General features: G+C 42.0%; 3 protein-coding genes across 7 annotated transcripts; 2 read left to right on the top strand and 1 right to left on the bottom strand.

Annotated features, from left to right (window-relative positions):
- The first annotated feature begins 251 nt into the window (after positions 1 to 251).
- Positions 252 to 5,001, top strand: myl12.1 (myosin, light chain 12, genome duplicate 1). The gene is made up of 4 exons (XM_021562949.2): positions 252 to 362; positions 1,640 to 1,841; positions 2,999 to 3,160; positions 3,761 to 5,001. Exons 2-4 carry the CDS (start codon positions 1,658 to 1,660, stop codon positions 3,931 to 3,933), a joined length of 519 nt encoding a protein of 172 aa, XP_021418624.1. The 5' UTR covers positions 252 to 362; positions 1,640 to 1,657; the 3' UTR covers positions 3,934 to 5,001.
- Positions 5,002 to 5,458: 457 nt separating this feature from the next.
- On the top strand, positions 5,459 to 9,849 carry fastkd3 (FAST kinase domains 3). 5 transcript variants are annotated; one of them, XM_021562948.2, is made up of 7 exons: positions 5,459 to 5,604; positions 6,481 to 7,973; positions 8,102 to 8,187; positions 8,312 to 8,486; positions 8,594 to 8,663; positions 8,758 to 8,872; positions 9,037 to 9,849. In XM_021562948.2, exons 2-7 carry the CDS (start codon positions 6,515 to 6,517, stop codon positions 9,133 to 9,135), a joined length of 2,004 nt encoding a protein of 667 aa, XP_021418623.1. In that variant the 5' UTR covers positions 5,459 to 5,604; positions 6,481 to 6,514; the 3' UTR covers positions 9,136 to 9,849. The 5 variants fall into 5 exon arrangements, with proteins under 5 accessions (XP_021418623.1, XP_036800122.1, XP_036800123.1 ...); XM_036944227.1 differs by having other exon boundaries at positions 5,475 to 5,554; XM_036944228.1 differs by lacking the exon at positions 5,459 to 5,604 and adding an exon at positions 5,611 to 5,818.
- Positions 9,447 to 14,556, bottom strand: chmp5b (charged multivesicular body protein 5b). The gene is given in 8 exon segments (NM_001165164.1): positions 9,447 to 9,954; positions 10,081 to 10,196; positions 10,454 to 10,562; positions 10,714 to 10,785; positions 10,875 to 10,968; positions 11,143 to 11,189; positions 11,977 to 12,081; positions 14,416 to 14,556. Coding segments are annotated over 8 exon segments (663 nt in total). The 5' UTR covers positions 14,485 to 14,556; the 3' UTR covers positions 9,447 to 9,903.
- Between the last annotated feature and the right edge of the window lie 5,656 nt (positions 14,557 to 20,212).

Below are 20,212 nucleotides of genomic sequence, written 5' to 3'. Positions count from 1 at the left end.
TCTCCGTATTTGGGCATATCTCAAGAATGTTTACGTAGCAAAGGAGTGTTTTGAGGAAACCCCATTAACTTCAATGGAGGGTATACCCAAGTAAAACTGAACTGATTTACAAGCATTACATCAAGTTATGTATAGTCAAAGCAAAGTACATGAACTAAATATCTCAAAAATATAATTGTTTTTTTATACTGTTAAAAAATAATTGAAATCAAATAAAAATGATTTAGACATTATAAATTCCTCCCCATTTTCTGAAGTTAGTTTGGTCTGTAGTTCCTGTGCGGAAACATTTAAGGAAGTTAGGGCGGTGGTTGTGAGAGGGCAGCACGGGCTAACTGACTATCCAGCTTTTCGGGAATCAGGTAGCTAGGTCTAATATTTGCTTATTTTAACGTATAAGCGTTATTTCACTTGCTAATCCCACTTTACTATTGAAGTGTCGGCAGTACAGGTTGAAATGTATACGCTACAATGGTTTTCATATGGAAGTATTTGTTTGCTGGATGATTTAGCTTTAGCTAGCGGAGTCAGCAGGCTAGCTAAATAAGCTAACAGTCGGCTTGTTAACTGCCAAGATCACAGTATTTCCTGAAGGGGGGAAAAAGAAAATGCGGTTCTAACTAGCAAGTTAAAATTGTTTAAGTTGCATCAAGAGATCGCACGCTAGATACCTGTTTATTATAACGAGATGTGCCAAAACAAAATGCAAAATCTACCTAGCGAGCATTCTGGCATTCGTAATGTTTTTATCGTCTCCTCAATGTCGCTAACGTCATCTTTCTCGTAACTTTATCATAGCCATTCCACATTTTGGTCAATTTAAATGTGTGCTGTATGTTCATTTCTACGATACTGCTTGCGTTGATAGTAGCAACAGCTGGCAGCAAGATTAATCTATTTTTATAGGCCCCATTGTCCATTCATGACGTAGTATGGCTAACTAAAAGTTGCCTTTTCACTCAATTCTTTCTCAAAGTATGGAATTTCAATTGGTGTTTGTAGATAGTTTATCGTACCGCTACTAGTATATGGTTAATGTTAGCTAACATGTTTCAGATTGAATTTAAGTCTGAATTCAGTCACCTAGTATTGCGCAACCTCAAATTAGATCACTAAACCGGTCTTATCCTGTGCTGTTGCTATAATAGTTAGTCAATTGTGTGGACCACTGGCTCCATCTATTACTAGGTAGGAGGCATACTATTGAAGCAGTGGCCCTCTCTCAGAATGAGGTTGTTGAACTTGCCAGAATTTTTTTCTCTCAACGTCACTAGTTTTTCCTATCCCGTGTTAAGAGAACTAGAACAGCCTTCAACAGCAGTATAACATTTCCATTTATAGTGTAGTGAGGACACCTCTCCAGGGATTATTTTCCAGTCTGAATTAGATTAGCCCATAGCCAAGGGAAGCTGGGTGTAACTGGTCAAATCTTATTTTGGGTAATTGCATGAGCCAGTAACTGCTGCTCTCAATGTTTTTCATAACTTAAGTATCATAAGATGTTGTCCAAGGAACTGAGCTTCATTGACATCCAAACACTATTTCTAAGTCTGCTTTGAAATGGTAAATGTAAAGTGATTTGGGATATTACAGATCTGTGGCTGCTGACTTCAGGAATATGCTTTTTTGACCCTCACAGGTAAACACAACAGCCAAAATGTCGAGCAAAAGGGCAAAGGGAAAGACCACCAAGAAGCGCCCCCAGCGTGCTACTAGCAATGTGTTCGCTATGTTTGACCAGTCTCAGATCCAGGAGTTCAAGGAGGCCTTCAACATGATTGACCAGAACCGTGATGGGTTTGTCGACAAGGAGGATCTGCATGACATGCTAGCCTCACTGGGTGGGTATCTTAGCTTGTCCCTGAAACCCCCTTCTGCTGATCTGAAATCAGCCTGTTTTCTCTTGGACTTTGTTTAATTCACTCAATTTGAAACAGAGGCACTGAATGATTTCCAGAGTGGTATACTATGACGCAAGCTAGATCTATTCAGGCTTTTATAAAGCTAGGCTGCTTCATATTCCAGGTCGGGCTTCATACGTACTACGACTGGATATTGCTCGTTCGCCTGTCGTTAACTCTAGCATGCTAGTTGAACGCCAAACTGTTGCTCTAAATTTAAAAAAGGTTCTCAAATTCAGCAGGCTATGGTATGAAATGGGGTTTTAAAAATGCAGTCTTGTTGCGTTGTGGCCATAAACATGATCCAGAGATGTGTTTTGAAACCTCTAACCCCGGCAATTTTACTGTTAAACTCGTGAGTACACTGGCTGCCAGTCTTGACTTGACTGGGAACTGCAGTCTGGTTGATTTCGGCTGTCAGTTTCCCTTTTGCAAAATGCTGTTGTGACATAGTTTGGAAAGCAAATACTCTATGATGGCTGTCTTATGACATTTGATGAAATATTCAATCATTAGTCTTCCTTAAATGAAGGATGATGACAGTCTTAATGAGCGGGAGGGTATCTGATGTCATTGGTCCTCCAACTTTTGACTCAGACACTTGATTCAGGAGAAATGGAGTTAGCTGTGAGTTAGCCTGCTTCGGAGCAGGTTAGTTGTGAAGGATTCATTGCCATAGAAATATACCTGGCTGAAAGGTGAGCCACATTCGTGGTACCGGTTATTCAGAGCTGACCGAAATTACCTCTAACTCAATCCGATTTGAAGTATGGTGCTCGGGTATCTCTTGAGTGTTTATTAGGCTGTTAAGCTCCCCCTTCAATGGTTATCTTGATCAAGTGTTTGACAGATTAAGGCAGAGCACCGAGTTGCCTCTTTTTATTGGGGTTGGGTGTGTTTTCCAGCTAGTGTTATTGTTTCAATAGAATACCAGTCATGCATTAGTAAAAAGCAGGCCGTTTCCCATTAACATTCCCTACACCCTGTTCCCATTGTTTTTATACGCTTGAAACGATTTATGCCAATGTTGTAAAACAAGGTTACTGTTAACAGGGAGTTGCAGTCTGTTCTAATGTGGCACTTTGATTCTTTCTCAGGGAAGAACCCGTCTGATGAGTACCTGGAGGCTATGATGACTGAAGCTCCTGGGCCCATCAACTTCACCATGTTCCTCACCATGTTTGGTGAGAAGCTCAACGGCACGGACCCTGAGGACGTAATCAGAAATGCTTTTGCCTGCTTCGACGAAGAGGGTACAGGTAAGGTCTTTGGGGAAAAGTTTAGGGAATTGGCCTAATGGGAATGATGTCATGTTGGTCTCTGTGGCTGAATAGATAATGCTGTTTTAGATGCTGATAATGGATGCCAGTGTTGTGTAGAGAACAAAGTTCCTGAGTTGTTTGCTTTTCAAGATATCCCTAATCTCTGACTCAGCTGGATAGACTGGACTAGCTTTTGAGATAGTAACATGGGCTGTCCCAACAACAGCTGGACCTGTGGGTTAAACCATAGCTCCTAGGGGTTTGGGCTGAAATAAATATGAAATGGGTCCATATGGGAAATTCATGCTTACAAAAATACACACAGTACACTTTATTTCCTTGACAGGATTGTTACCCCAACTTCCTTTCAAAATACCACCCTTGAGCGGGCTACATATTCCTTAAATGGATTGTAAATACAAAGATGCTTTCTGTGAACTTTGCTCAAATGTGTTCAGGTTGCTTTGTTTGCGCAGATCATTTCAGAAACAGCTGATGGGTTGGGTGTGACTCAACAGATACTTAACTCGTGCATACCCGCCTGGGGAAAGTACCATGGGCATTTTCGCATACCTGTCTGTCACCCTCTGTCCTCAGGTGTCATCCAGGAGGAATACCTCAGAGAGCTGCTGACCACCATGGGTGACCGCTTCACAGACGAGGAAGTGGACGAGCTCTTCAGGGAGGCACCCATTGACAAAAAGAGCAACTTCAACTATGTGGAGTTCACGCGCATCCTAAAACACGGAGCCAAGGATAAGGACGATTAAGACCACAACCATGACAGTCATATTATGGTTTCTCTCTGGCCCCTCTTCTCCTTTACACCCAGCTAGACCATCTTGCTGCATGTCTCTGCTCTATAAAACCCATGTTAAGCAAGGCGAAACCACTGCTATCAACCATACCTGGGTCATTCCACCAATTCAATGCCTTTTGAAAAGTCTAACTTGGTAAAAGGAAACAATTTTCTGTCAAGGCCTCTTGTTCATTAAGTTTTCCATATGATAAATAAGCATTACTATAGTAACAGGGCTGATTATTTCCTCTTAAATCACATTTTCATTGGGAATGGAAGCTTGTGTGCAACAGGGAGTGGCAATTGAATGACAATTGTTTAAATCTGTGTCATAGGGTTGATGTGTTTATGCCCCACCTGTTCAATGTTTCTTTAGAAAATAATATTTAAAGAGTAATGGTTAAAATGAGCGTTCAGTTCACGTCACAGGGTTTACCTTAAATGAGGGACAAGTGTAAATTATTTACTAATCACATGACATTAAAAAAGATCTTCAAATGACTGTCAAAGCAACAAAATAAATGGTGCTTTACAATGATGGTGACATTTTGGTGTTAAGTGGGTTTTTTTTAAAAGTCGGTGTGCATGGTGGGACACGTCAAAATACTGACTCTTGGCACTTTAGCTAGTCTTCATATAAACACCGATTTATTCTCCATGTGGTCTATATTAAAGGGCACATTTAAAATGCAATTTTGGTTCACAAATTCGACTCAAATTAGCAAAGGGATGCGAAAGGCACTCTTTTTGTGGAAAGACCCAGCTGTGAGCTCCCATTTCAGCATTGCCAGATTTGAAATCTGTATTAGAAATGTGGCTAGCTGGTGATTGACTATCCAAACATGGTACTGGTCTGTGACGTCAAAATGATGGCAACTGCAACTCGACGCAAGTGCCTCAAATGGCCTGGTCTAGCTGAATTTTTACATTTTATAATAAATATAAGCTTTATAAATAAAGTACTCAACTTGTATTCTCCATTCTTGACCCTGTTTAAATGATTTGACTGTTGAAATAAACATTACGTTGTCTGAATGTGGATTTGTCTAGTATGCTGATGGTTCCCTTGTTCTGCTGTCTTCCTATGCAACACAGGCTGTTATGTCATGTCCCCACATTACTCATTCCACCTAGTTTGTGTGGCAGTGCATGTCAAAGACTGAGCACCAGCTACTTTGAAAGGATTTGTTTTAAATGCCTACATACTGTTCAAATCAATGGGGGGAAGTATGTATACAGTATCAATGCAAAAACTGCAATAAACCACGTTAATTCAGAGGAATCCGAGTATGACCTCAAACTGATTTTTGCCTATAATGTAGGTCAAATCATCATGGGGTCCACCTTGAATGCGCAGTTAAACTTTTTCAGTTTACTTTTCCCCATCGATACTTTTAGTCAATCAAGGATATGCAGGATTAGCTGAATAATTTGAAATATCACCAACACACTCGGTACAGTATTAGTTTAACATTTAACAAATGGTTTACAGCGCGTTCTAGTGGCGTTGTGAAACAGATATACCCACCCTATTAGTTTACAACGGGGCCAATCACGAATGAGCACCTTCGTTACCGAACCACGCTTTACCGGTGGGTGGATTTTACTTTTTGTTTTGTCAGTGCGTCCTGTTCCACGAAAGGTAATCTGTACCTAGTACTCTTCTTGCGAACTGTTTAGTTTCATAAAGTGAGGAAATTTATAATTTCAATGCCTCCGTTGTAGGACATTGTCACGTTTAATAGTTATCTATTGTATTGCCCATAATATAACATGAACTTCCGCTTTGCAGCTAGCTAGCTAAATTGTTCACTAGAACGTATACAGCCGTCGTCAGATTTGACTTTTCGTAGCAGGTTAGGATAATTAACGTATTAGGTTAGGATAATTGTTAAGGTTATGAAAATGTTTGGAGTTATAGTTTGCTAAAATGCAATACAGTCTAAACTTTTGACGTTAATTTGACAATCTGTATCCCTTCTAGCCATGACTGCTAGCTAACACAAGGGCAAAATGACATTTTGTGCTCTCCGGTGGGTTGCACTGCATTAGTTCGCAAAATGCTGACATTTGAATGGATTTTCTTAATGTATGGCTAGGTCGTGGTATGCGTAGTTAGCATATACTGCGTGCAGTCGCTGGTTTGATAACCATCAGCAAGCCAAGGTTACTTAATATGCTTTTAATACCTTTTATTTAAGTCAGTTTAGAACAAATTCTTATTTGCAATGACGACCTGGGTTAACTGCCTTGTTCAGGGGCAGAATCACAGATGTTTACCTTGTCAGCTCTGGGATTCGATCTAGCAACCTTTCGGTTACTTGTCTAACGCTCTAACCACCTACATGCCGCCCCACAATTAGCAAGCTAACATACAAATGAATGGGACATTCCATGGAAACCATCTTACTATCCATCTTACTGCAGTGATTATTGTCAACTGAAACCGCCCATTAGGTCAACTTAGTTACCAGAACTTTGTAGGCTTAGCTAACCATCTGCTCCTATGCTCATACAGGTTTGAACTGCCTATTGAGTCCTGGAACAGAGCCATGGCTTTAAAGGTGATCAAGAGGCTTCAACTTCTCAGGCAGACAGGGGCACACCTCTGTCTTCCTGGCGAGCTGAGTCGCACCAGACTCCTGAGTGTTCCGATAGGGGAGCCCATGTGTGTGGCGTGTCTATGGACCTCAGCGGACCGCTGTATCCAGAGGCAGGGCTGTCGGAAACTCAGTCAGCCAGACTGTGGGAGGATGAGTTTGTCCACCATTACCAAGGACCCTTTCTACACCACTGGATCAGTCAGCCTCCACAAAGACTCAGTCCCCAGGTTCCGTCTGAGTCAGCTGCACCGGCCCACTGATGCAGAGGAGAAGGCCTTCCATGACCGCCTGGTTAGCTGCTCTTCCTCCAGACAGGTGCTGAGACTCCTCCGCACGGTGGAGATTATGTCTGACACCATGGCAGCTGCAGCCCTGCACTGCGTGGCTGACATAGAGCAGGATGGCATCTCCCTGAAGGACCCCAAAGTGCTGGAAGAGGACACTCTCAGGGCCCTGTGCTGCCAGCTGGAGCGGGACTCTGGGCGTCTGACGGAGGCCGGGTTGGTTTCTGCCCTGCTGGCCTGCACACGCCTCTATGTGGACCCCTGGAGCACGCTGGTGGTTCGGCTGGTGTCAGAGAGCCAGGAACGGCTGGACAGGGGCCAGATGAGCGTGGGCCAGCTGTGCACCCTGGGCCAGGCCCTGCTGGCCCTGGAGGGCCCTGGCTGTGGGATGCTGGAGCAGCTGATGGTGCAGTTACAGAGGCAGGGGCCTGGTCAGTGGAGCCTGGTAGAACTCACTGCAGTATACAGACTGCTGCAGGCTGGAGTAGGGGAGGAGGGTCGCTACCAGGACCTCCTAAACGCTATGCACACCTACACCTTGTCAGTCACCTCACGTATGGACCCCCCTGCTATCAGCAGCGTGCTTAGTGCTTTGGTGGTCCTGAACCAGACCCAGGTCATGCCCCTGGTTATTAGCCTCTGTAAGCAGGCGGTCAGGCACATACCCAACTTCAGAGATGAGGAGCTGGGTCTAGTGCTCGGGGCGCTCATGCACTTCGGCCACAGCGACCACTTCTTGGTGGAGGCCATGGAGAGGCATGTGCCCAAGATGACGTTCACGTCCCACCCAGAGACAGTGACCAAGGTGATGCAGTATTTTGGGCGTCGGAACATCCTGTCGCTGCCAGTGTTTGACGCGGTGGCAGAGAGCTTTGTGTACCGGGCAGACGAATACAGCACCAGCCAAGTGGCCAGGCAGATCATGCCGTTCGGGAAGCTGGGCTACCTGCCGCCCAACGCCGGGGAGGTGTTCAGGAAGGTGGAGGCCATCCTGCACGCTCGCTTCTCTCACTTCCAGCCCCGGACACTCCTCAACCTGCTGCACTCCTGCATCCTGGTAGAGCGGTTCCCTGTCAACTTTGTGTCCAAGGTCTTCAACCGTTACTTCCTCCAGCAACTACAAGGTAATGCAGCCTTAGTAAATTAGCCCACGCTTATTTTACTACTCTCCATACTTATATCGGCACAGTTTATTTGGTTAATCAATTGCACAGCCTTTGATTAATACTTTTTAAATGAATTTGTGTTCCAGAGCAAGGCTCAGGGGTTGACCGGATTGTTCTGGCACAACTGACCCAACTCTACATGACTGTGAAGCTTGAATGCCCTTTCTATGAGGTAGGCTAACGAGTTAGTACAAATCAATGTTCATTCTAAGGATCACATGTCAACTTCAACTGCAGTGTTGACATCCTAGCACACTATCCTCCAATTCACCCTTAACACCCTGTTTTAAACCCAGGGTCCGAGGCTCCTTCCTAAGTACCGTGTCAAGTCTTTCCTAACTCCTGGTCGGTCTCTGGAGACGCCGGTTGACGGACACCTCTACAACTATGTGAAAACTGGCCTGGTGGATCTACTAGGGGCCCGCACCTACTTCGCTTCCAGAGTCCTCACTCCATACTGCTACACGCTAGGTAACGTACAGACACAACACCGCTAACCTTTAATTCAAAGCTTCAGACATCCATATACTGAAAATGAAAGGTGCAAAGACAAATCCGGCCTCTGTATGTCATTTCAGATGTGGAAATAAAGCTTGACGAGGAAGGATATGTATTGCCTGCCAGTCAAATCGATGATATCTACAAGAGGTATAAAACAATACATTTAAACCATGAAATTCATGAACATAGGTGATCAAATTGTTGTACTATAGCGATTTTATTCACTCTTGTGTACTTGCAGGATAGCAGTTTGCATCGACGGCCACAAGAGGTTCACTGTGAACACAAGACAGCTGCTAGGGAAAGAGGCCATCAAGCAGCGGCACCTGAGGCTTCTGGGATACGAAGTTGTTCAGGTCAGAAATTCACTCTGCAACCTTTGAGTGTTCTGTTTTCCATCTGCTGTAAATTCTGATTTCAGCCCCTCTGCTAATGTTCTGTCAAGAGCATATCTGTATTCACTCGGATCTTGTTTTTGCTCTGTGCTCCATTTGTTACTAATAGTCTTTTGTTTTTTCAGATTCCTTACTATGAATTTGAAAATCTTTGGAACAAGACTGAGGTTGTTGAATACCTTCACAAGAAGATCTTCCCCCTCAGCTATAGGCTCAGTTGGTGATGACCGTCTCAAACAAGGGCTTTGTTGCTGTGGTTGTCATAAAACTATACAGTTTGGGCACTGTGTTTTTGTAAGGGTCTGTATCAGGGCTCTCCAAACCTGATCCTGGAGAGCTACCTTCCTGTAGGTTTTCACTTCAACCCCAGTTGTAACTTACCTGATTCAGCTTATTAACAAGCTAATTATTAGAATCAGTGAAAACCTAGAGGACAGTAGTTCTCCAGGAACAGGTTTGGAGAGCCCTCGTCTAAATGCTTCATTGTCCAACATTTGTACACGAAGAGAAAGCATATCATTCAACTACATGAATACTTTCAGAAATGTATTTATTGCATTTGAGCGATTGTAATTCTACACGCTACTAGTGTTCTATTGTATAATTAAATGACTTATTTAGTCCTGTCTCCTTCCTTTGTTTAAAAAAATACAACAAAACATATGCCTGATTTATAACTAATCCACCATTACCATCTTTTGAAATATATTATATTTATTGGTAGTTGGCAACACAGTGCTGCAGGAGAAGTTAGAACCAAATACCAAGAAACACCTTGGAGAAAAAAAAACATTTGTTGATATGATCAAGAATTAATAGCATAGCTGATGCATCACCATGGATTCTCTTCAAAAGCTAAGGCGGGTTGAGTTTGGTTTACCACCACGTAATAATGCATCAGTCGGATGGATATACATTGTAAAAAGGCTATGATACATAAAAAAAAAAAAACAGTTGAGAATTGCCATCGGTTCCTGCCTGCTGTCTATCCATTATGTGGCAGGGATCTGTGGTAGTCCAAATTCATCCACCAGAACTCCATCCTGAAAAACATATGCACAATAAATGACATTTTATTAGGAAACATCTAAATGAGATCATAAATGCGTCTCCAATGAACAAGGCAGCTGTACTGGTAACAGTTATGTTTATCAGAGAGAGATGTGTACCCGGTTTGTTGCCCTGTCACTGGGTATTCCTTCTGGGATGGAGGGGGCAGTGCTGGCTTCATCCAGGTAGGAGCTGTCATCATCTAGCAGCAGCTCATCTCCCAGGGCATCCAGCTCTGGGAACACACACAGCCATTGATGCACAGTTATTACATGCATCCTATTGATGTAAGGACTTTATTGACTGATGTTGTAACTGGGCTGAAGTGAACAAAACTTCTCTGTAGTGTGGTGGGAAATTATGCCATCTATTGATATATAGCAGTGTTTTAATATAGATCTAGTCTGTACTGGAGCAAAACCAACTGTTGTAACATAATAGTGTCAGTGTATTGTCTTCCTTGTGGCTGTGTCATACTCTCACAGTACTGACCTGCTTCCAGGTCATCGTCATCGATCTCTGGTGTCCCGTAGCTTCTGCTCATCGCCTCCTGCACCTCGTTGGCGTCCTCCATCATGTCCTCCAGCTGGTCCTGGAGATCCTGCATCAGGAACACAAAGAGCTCTTAACCCAAACATCTGTCATTCTCATTACCCAATGGGCCATCCTCACTGAAACCCCACATTCCCTTAACCTGGGTGAACACAAAACAGATTACTTGAATATATTGAGTAGCCAAATAGAAGGCTTACCTCAATCTGATCGATCTTCACATTCTTGTATGCCGCCTTCATCTCTTTGGCTCCAATTTTCATAGCATCCACCTATAATGCAATGTCAGACATGTTTACCCAGAGAACTATGACAACTACAGTAAATTGTAAGTGCCACAGTCATTACTGATCCATCTTACTGTTGTTTTTGTGTCTTTGAGAGTTTGTATTGTGTAGTTGGCCTGTTCCATGTTGAAGGACTGCTGTGTGAGGTTATCTCTCTGGCCCTCATACCTGAAAAACATCACAATTCAAATGATAACCTCTATTAATTAAGACGTTATGATGTGCTCATGTGACTATGGTTTACAGCTCACTATGTGGTTCATCATTGTGCTACTGTGACATTGGTCCTGACTGATTGGAGGCGTTTCAGGCATTGGCAGACTGCTTTCATAAATGACTCACATTCTCTTCTGCTTCAGCACTCTCATTGCCTTCTGCTTGACCATGTTCTGATGAAAACATAACCAGGAAACATCATTTACACAACATCAAGCATAAATACTGGTATACTGTACATTTATAATGTTCCAAACAAGTGGAACTGTAGAGGGAGGATGCAGACGCGCCCCCCCCCCCCCCCGTAAAATAGGCACCAGTAGTCCCCTAATAACGCAACTGTGATGACAACTGTCCAGTCGTCGTAAACCGTGCGCCAGGCTTCATGTTTAACCTGCTACATACGGACTGCGTTCCAGTTGGATGAAAATAGGCTATATGTCCCAAATTATTGCACAACTTATAGCTGAATATGATCCACTAGTGCTAGCGATCCTCAGGAACAACCACACAAACGTGACAGAGGAAAGAAAGGGCAACTAACGATGTAATGGAATGATGCAAAATGTAAGGAAACTGACACTACAGTTATAAATGTATGTGGGTATAACTGACGGTGGCTAATATTTAACACGATACAAATTATAAACACTCAAATTAGTATGATATGTTATGTTTGGTATGGTTACATCATACATTTAGCAAATTCATAAAATATTGTACTTTTTCAAATTTGTAACATATAATATGAATTGTAATTAGTAACATCTCGTACAAAACGGGTGATGAAACTAATACATACCATACTAAATGTAACATATCATACTAAATGGCATTTATCAGATTTACGTACATAATAATACGAAATGCTCTGAGACCAGGTTGGTATAATAAACGACTGACTGGTAAACATATCTACTATCCCAGTCTGCTTCACTCAGTGCAGGCCTTCACGCTTACCTTTGAAGGACCGTCTCTCATCTTCTTCATCTGATCCTTGTACTTGACCAGTTCAACATCTAGTCTGGCAATCTTCTTGTCAACAGACTCCGCTCGTGAGTCAACCTTAAGAAGAGAGAAAGAGTAACGGGTTAGCCAGGCAGACTCTTTTCATAACACATAGGTGCTTTTAGCAACGCGGGTGTATTTGCATACAATAGCATTGCTTTCAATTGTATTGGGTTGCACGAAAAAACTCTGTGCGAAGCCTGAAGTTAAATACAATAACATTTCCAGTTACTGTGCCGGTGGGCAGGACGGTTGGTCATTACGACGGAGGGAATTTGAGTCAAAATATCTAAAGGATCTTATTATTAAACAGAATTTCGGAACGTGGGTCTGTGTAGGAAAAAGTTTAGAAAGGATCCTTGGGATGTCCCAACTCTGACGTCTCCCCATTGAAGTGGACATTTTTTAAATGGGTTTTGTTGGGTTAGATAAGGATTAAGGGGTTAGGGTAGGGACGTCCCAAGGAACCCAGATAACAATAACCCAGGGTTTCCCAAACTCTGTCCTCGGGACCCCAAGGGGTGCACGTTTTGGTTTTTGCCACATATGGCTTGTGCAGGACTTATTTTGACATGAGGTAAGCAGAAACCAATGTTTAGAAATGCTTTAATAACACTATCCCTTAGATATTTTGTCAATTTTCCCCCCCATCATAATGAACGCACAGTAAGTTGAAATGGAATTGTAAAGCAACGTTATTGTATGTTAATATACCCCCGTTGCCAAAAGCAGTGCATTCGGAAACTACTCAGATCCCTTGACTTTTTCCACATTTTGTTACATTACAGCCTTATTCTAAAATGGATTAAATGAAGGAAAAAAATCCTCAGCAATCTACAACACACAATATCCCATAATGACATATACATTTTTTTACTTTTGCAAATAAATAAAACAGAAATATCTTATTTACATAGATATTCAGACCCTTTGCTATGAGACTCAAAATTGCGCTCAGGCACATCCTGTTTCCATTGATCATCCTTGAGATGTTTCTACAACTTGATTTGAGTCCACCTGTGGTAAATTCAATTGATTGGACATGATTTGGAAAGGCACACAACTGTCTATACAAAGGTCCCACAGTTGACAGGTCAGAGCAAAAACCAAGCTATGAGGTCGAAGGAATTGTCTATTGAGACAGGATTGTGTCGAGGTACAGATCTGGGGAAGGGTATCAAAACCTTTCTGCAGCATTGAAGGTTCAAGAACACAGTGGTCGAAGTTTGGAACCACCAAGACTCTTCCTAGAGCTGGCCGCCCGGCCAAACTGAGCAATCGGGAGAGAAGGGACGTGGTCAGGGAGGTGACCAAGAACCTGATGGTCATTGACAGAGCTCTAGAATTCCTCAGTGGAGATGGAAGAAACTTCTAGAAGTACAACCATCTCTGCAGCACTCCACCAATCCGGCCTTTATGATAGATTGGCCAGACTGAAGCCACTCCTCAGTAAAAGGCATATGATGGCCTGCTTGGAGTTTGCCAAAAGGCAACTAAAGAGAAACAAGATTCTCTGGTCTGATGAAACCAAGATTGAACTCTTTGGCCTGAATGCCAAGCGTCACGTCTGGAGGAAACCTGGCACCATCCCTACGGTGAAGCATGGTGGTGGCGGTATTATGCTGTGGGGATGTTATTCAGAGGCAGAGGGGACAATTTAATTCATTTTAGAATAAGGCTGTAACATAACAAAATGTTAAAAGTCAAGGGGTCTGAATAAATTCCGAATGCGCTGTACCTCAACTCTTTTGTTTGAGTCTGAAGTCATTGTAATAACATTTTGTGGTATCAGAAAGTTCTTAAAATACATGTATGAGTTATTATAATAGTCATACCTTCTATTTTTACCTTCAATGGCACTAGCTAAATAGCCTTGTTCAAACCTGTAAAACTGGTTGGTTGGAAAAACAACACCTTTTAGCCAGTGGTTCCCAACCTTGTTTCGGTGACTCTACCACCAAATTAATTTGGCGCTGCCCCGAGTACCACTGGAGTACCCCTGAAGTACCCCCTCATGTGCATTTGACCAAAAAGGCTTTGGTCTCATGAGTCTTCAGTACCCCTGGTTGGGAATCATTGTTTTAGCCTACAGTGGAAAACCAACATCACCTTACTGTACTTTTGTCAACTGGCCATCTAGATAATTAGGCAAGTTAGCGTAGTAACTACGACAATATTACAATGCTAATCAAACTAACTTACAACACCACGCTGAAAAGTACTTAGCTAAACAGTATTCTATAAGCTATAGGTATCAAATGGGCTGTCATGCAGGACAACTCTCCCATTATTTCTAGAACAATCAGATGTCAGCTAGCTAGCCAGCAAGCAAAGTTATTTTGTTTGTTTGTCAAAGACACTGCTCTGATGAAGTTATTTCCATATACTTACATTTCCTATACAGTCCGTTAGATTTGGTGGTGGTCCCTTCGGTTTTCCTCGACCAAAAATACGGTTCATTCTGAAATAAATGACCAATAACTCAAAACAACAAAGAATCTATCTGCCCGTCAAAAAAATAAGGCAAACCCGGAAGCAACATTGAGCTGACGTCACACGATTTACTTCTACAAAAATCTTCCACCGCCCTAAAGCAGGAATGTGGTGCTAAATATTATTTTATTTAGTTACATTCTCAAGTCATGTCGTTTATAACAAACACTTAAAGACGAACATATAGAAATATTTTTTTGGGGGGTGGTTTACTGAGAGGCAAGAGGTCAATCAAGAAATGTGCAATCTTTGTTGTTGATTGAGTAGTACATGTGCAGCATAAAATAGACTAGGCCTGCTAAATATATATGTTAGGAAATTTAACAGATTAAAATGTAAGGATAAATAGATTAATAACAATAAAACATGTTGAAATTAACAAACAAAAAGTTGTTTTTAATTGAGAAAAGATAGCAATACAATAGTTGTTATTCAGTATAGGCTACATCATGTTACCTGATGAAATTGCTGTACAATAGGATCTTGTTGCCATCTAATGCACATTCAAATGTCATAATCAACACTGCAGAGCTCTCCCTGTCCTCCGCCGTGCCCTGATTGTAATTACTGCTGAAGATATCTGGTTATGTGCATGTACACCCTGGCCCATCTACTGTTGCTAGCCCCAACTCTGACTTTTGCTCTGATATCTGCTCCCCGGATTTCTGCTCTTGTAAAAGCCTGGGTTTTCCGCACCTTAACACAAGAAGCTTATTACCTAAAATGGATCAATTGAAAGTGTGGGTTCACATCTCGAATCCAGACGTGTTGGTCATTACTGAGACGTGGTTAAGAAAGAGTGTTTTGAACAGTGATGTTAACCTTTCTGGTTATAACCTTTTTGGAAAGACAGATCTTCCAAAGGTGGTGGAGTTGCAATCTTTACCAAGGAACGCTGTCAGTGCTCGGTTGTCTCCACCAAGTCTGTTTCCAAACAATTTAATTAGCTGGTTTTAAGCATTGCACTTTCAAATAGCTCTTTGTTGACTGTTGCTAAGTGTTATTGCATCAGTATAACTTTAGACCGTCCCCTCGCCCATACCCGGGCGCGAACCAGGGACCCTCTGCACACATCAACAACATTCACCCACGAAGCATCGTTACCCATCGCTCCACAAAAGCCACGGCCCTTGCAGAGCAAGGGGAACCACTACTTCAAGGTCTCAGAGCAAGTGACATCACCGATTGAAATGCCACTAGCGCGCACCGCTAACTAGCTAGCCATTTCACATCCGTTACATTATCATCAACCATCAGCACCGGCCTGTACCCTAAATGCCCTAAGCTCTCTCCTGGCCCCTTACACTAAGTCTGAATATGTCCTGTTAGGTGACATAAACTGAGACTTGCTTATATTACCTGACCAAGTCCTAAAGCAATGGAACTCCCTAAATCTTTCTCAGATTATTATCAATCCCACAAGGTTTGACTCCAAACACCCAGAAAACGCTACTCTCCTTGATGGTATCCTCGCAAATAATCCTAATAGGTATCAGTCTGGTGTTTTCTGTAATGACCTTAGTGATCATTGTTTTACAGCCTGTGTTCATAATGGCTGCTCAGCGAAACGACCTGTCCTGATTTGTCATTGGCGCTTGCTAAAAAACTTTAATGAGAAAGCCTTCCTTCATGACCTGGCCTCTGTAAATTGGTAGAGAATCACCTTGATCCCCTCTTTCAAATACTCTCTGACCTTCTTTTTTGATATTTTCATAAATAACATTTGAATTAAAAACAGGTTCTGCCCCTGGTTCGACCGTGATCTGGCAAAGTTACTTCACCTCAAGAATTACATTTGGGGAAAGGCTGACTGGCTCTCGTTCAGGTAAATGAGAAATAAGTGCACTCAGGCACTCATACTTTAAGGAGCAGTTCTTTCTCTGTGGGTCTAACCCCAGGAAGTTTTGGAAAATGGTTAAATACCTGAAGAATAAACCCTTCTCCTCACAGCTGCCCATGTCCCTTAATGTTGATTATGTGGTTGTTAATGACAAGGGGCACATGGCTGAGCTCTTAAATCACCACTTCAGGATTCCTATTTGACTCAGCCATGCCTCCTTGCTTGTCCAACATTTCCTAATCTCCCTATTTTTCCCCTGCCCTGCTACAAAGTTTCTCCCTGTAGGCGGTCACTGAGTCTGAGGTGCTAAAGGACCTCCTTAAACTTGACCCCCAAAAAACATCTGGGTCAGGTGGTTTAGACCCTTTCTTCTTTAAGGTTGCTGCCCCTATCATCAGCAAGCATATCTCTGACCTTTTTAACCTGTATCTCCTCTCTTGGGAGGTTCCCATTGCTTGAACAGCAGCCACGATGTATCCTTTATTTGACGGGGGAGATCAAGCTCATCCTAATTTCTGGTGTATAGATCAATTTCTATTTTGCCCTGTTTGGAAAAAACTGTGAAAAAAACTGTTGGAAAAAATCAACTGACTGGCTTTCTTGAGGTCTATAGTATTCTCTCTGGTATGCAATCTGGTTTCCGCTCAGGTTATGGATGTTTGACTGTAACTTTAAAGGTCCTAAATGATGTCACCATTGTCCTTGATTCTAAGCAATGTTGTGCTGCTAGTTTTATTGACTTGGCCGAAGCTTTTGATACAGTAGACCCTTCCATTCTTGTGGGCCGGCTAAGGAGTATTGGTGTCTCTGAGAGGTCTTTAGCCTGGTTTGCCAGCTACCTCTATCAAAGAGTGCAGTGTATAAAGTCAGAATATCTGCTGTCTCAGCCACTGCCTGTCACCAAGGGAGTACATCAAGGCTCGATCCTAGGCCCCACGCTCTTCTCAATTTACATCAACAACATAGGTGAGGCAGTAGGAAGCTCTCTCATCCATTTATATTCAGATGACACAGTCTTATACTCAGCTGGCCCCTAACCGGATTTTGTGTTAAATGCTCTACAACAAAGCTTTCTTAGTGTCCAACAAGCTTTCTCTACCCTTAATCTTGTTCTGAACACCTCCAAAACAAAGGTAATGTGGTTTGGTAAAAAGAATGCCCCTCTCCTCACCAGTGGGATTGCTACCTCTGAGGTTTTAGAGCTAGAGGTAGTCACATCACACAAGTACTTGGGAGTAGGCTAAGGTTTACAGAGATGTCATTTATAGATCGACAGGTAAGAGTGCAGTCCAGCGACTAGACGTTCTTTACCATTCGACTATCAGATTTGCCACCAATGCTCCTTATTGGACACATCACTGCACTCTATACTCCTCTGTAAACTGGTCATCTCTGTATACCCGTCGCAAGACCCACTGGTTGATGCTTATTTATAAAACCCTCTTAGGCCTCACTCCCCCCTATCTGAGATACCTACTGTAGCCCTCATCCTCCACATGCAATACAAGTTCTGCCAGTCACATTCTGTTAAAGGTCCCCAAAGCACACATATCCCTGGGTCGCTCCTCTTTTCAGTTCGCTGCAGCTAGCGACTGGAACGAGCTGCAACAAACACTCAAACCGGACAGTTTTATCCCCATCTCTTCATTCAAAGACTCAATCATGGACACTCTTACTGACAATTGTGGCTGCTTCACATGATATATTGTTTTCTCTATCTTTTTGCCCTTTGTGCTGTTGTCTGTGCCCAATAATCTTTGTACCATGATTTGTGCTGCTACCATGTTGTGCTGCTGCCAAGTTATGTTGCTGCCATGTTGTGCTGTCATGTGTTGCTGCCATTCTATGTTGTCATCTTAGGGCTCTCTTTATGTAATGGTGTGGTGTCTCTCTTGTCAGGATGTGTGTTTTGTCCAATATTTTTATTTTATTTTAACAGTTTTTGACCCCAAAACACACAAAACATTACACATCTCTTGCAAAACCAAACACTTAATTCAAAACTATTTGAACTCTTCTCAAAATTGTGTTTTTACATCAAAACTCTACACACAAACCATCAAGTGATTAGCTCTTATACACACCAACTACACACGGATGTGACAAATGTAAAACACTACTATCTTGTGTCTTTTGCATGTTCAGTGTGCTTTGGAGTCCACGGAAGTTTGTCATGGCACTCACGTACATGTATGCATATTCAGTATATGTTTACACTATAAACAAAAATGCATGCGGGGAGAAAATGTGATGTATATCTTTCTCAAAACATTGTATTTTCCTCCGGATTTCGGGATGAACAGTAACAGACAAAATAAATACAGTAGAAGATAAACAAATAGGCTTGTCCTACCTCTTCCTCCTCCTTGTCCTCGTCCCCCTCATACTCTCACTCCTCTTCCTCTAACTCTCTCTCCAAAATTGGCCTCCATTGTTGTCCTAACCAAGAAAGCCAACCTGAAGCCTATTTATAGTGCTCAAGCTCTGATTTCTAAGTGAAGAAAATAGCTATAAGTGTTTTCACACATGAGCACTGAGTGTAGGCAATCGGTAAATGAGTGTGGCATTTGGAATAGCAGTTTCCCAAAACGAAACGAAAGACCTGTTAGTTTTGAATTATGTGTCTAATGTAGAGAACTGTGTATAGTGTTTTTCAAAAATAGCAGAGATCAATGAGAGCAGTATCTACTATTAATATATCACAAGGTTCGTGAGGAGTGTCAGAAAAAAAGAGACTGTTAGTTACTTGATGAAGAATATTTTAAGAACGTTTTCTAGTTTCTCTCTGACATCAGAAACAGCATTATTCACACCTCCAAAGTACCAAAGAGGGCAGATAACGATGCTGGGTAAGTCTGAAGAGACACTGGGACTGGAGAGGGACTGTTAACTCTTGAGAGAGAGTGTGAGAGAGTGAGAGAATGAGAGAGAGAGAGCAGATAATTTACACAATGTTTTTGTGATAATTTTTTTTGTATTAATGTCAGAAAACATGAATACTGATATGGAGAATAAAGTATAATTGACTAAATGCATACAGTTGAAGTCGGGAGTTTACAAACACCTTAACCAAATACATTTAAACTCATTTACATTTTTTTTTTTTTTTACAATTCCTGACATTTAATCCTCGTAAAAATTCCCTGTCTTAGGTCAGTTAGGATCACCACTTTATTTTAAGAATGTGAAATGTCAGAATAATAGTAGAGAGAATGATTTCTTTCAGCTTTTATTTATTTCATCACATTCCCAGTGGTTCCGAAGTTTACAAACACTCAATTAGTATTTGGTAGCATTGCCTTTAAATTGTTTAACTTGGGTCAAATGTTTTGGTGAATTTTGGCCCATTCCTCCTGAGTCAGATTTATAGGCCTCCTTGCTCGCACACGCTTTTTCAGTTCTGCCCACACATTTTCTATAGGATTGAGGTCAGGGCTTTGTGATGGCCACTCCAATACCTTGACTTTGTTGTCCTTAAGCCATTTTGCCACAACTTTGGAAGTATGCTTGGGGTCATTGTCCATTTGCGACCAAGATTTAACTTCCTGACTGATGTCTTGATGTTGCTTCAATATATCAACAATTTTCCTTCCTCATGACGCCATCTATTCTACTTAACATGGAGCCTTCTCTTCTCTCTTTGTTTCTGAGCTATGGGAGCTAAGGATTGACCAACCATGATATCAAAATTGTTTTAACCATGTTATGAGGCTATACAGTGTTTGTTTACATTTACAATGTTTAGCTTATATTTTGGGGTCTCGTGGAGTGTGACAGTTGAACTAAGCATATGCAATGCTGTCAAGGCAAAGGGTGGCAACTTTGAAGAACCTCAAATATAAAATACATTTTGAT

This window comes from Oncorhynchus mykiss, chromosome 15, assembly GCF_013265735.2.
Source record: "Oncorhynchus mykiss isolate Arlee chromosome 15, USDA_OmykA_1.1, whole genome shotgun sequence".
NCBI classification, from domain to species: domain Eukaryota; kingdom Metazoa; phylum Chordata; class Actinopteri; order Salmoniformes; family Salmonidae; genus Oncorhynchus; species Oncorhynchus mykiss.
Note: the sequence above shows the minus strand (reverse complement) of the source record. Positions and strands in the feature narration are given on the sequence as shown.

Coding starts and splice junctions, on each gene's coding strand:
- fastkd3 (XM_036944226.1), top strand. CDS start 5,976: ATGACATTTTGTGCTCTCCG. Junction 8,188..8,311: donor TTGAATGCCCTTTCTATGAG/GTAGGCTAACGA, acceptor TTTTAAACCCAG/GGTCCGAGGCTCCTTCCTAA. Junction 8,664..8,757: donor ATCGATGATATCTACAAGAG/GTATAAAACAAT, acceptor GTGTACTTGCAG/GATAGCAGTTTGCATCGACG.
- myl12.1 (XM_021562949.2), top strand. CDS start 1,658: ATGTCGAGCAAAAGGGCAAAGGGAAAGACCACCAAGAAGCGCCCCCAG. Junction 1,842..2,998: donor TGACATGCTAGCCTCACTGG/GTGGGTATCTTA, acceptor ATTCTTTCTCAG/GGAAGAACCCGTCTGATGAG. Junction 3,161..3,760: donor CTTCGACGAAGAGGGTACAG/GTAAGGTCTTTG, acceptor CTCTGTCCTCAG/GTGTCATCCAGGAGGAATAC.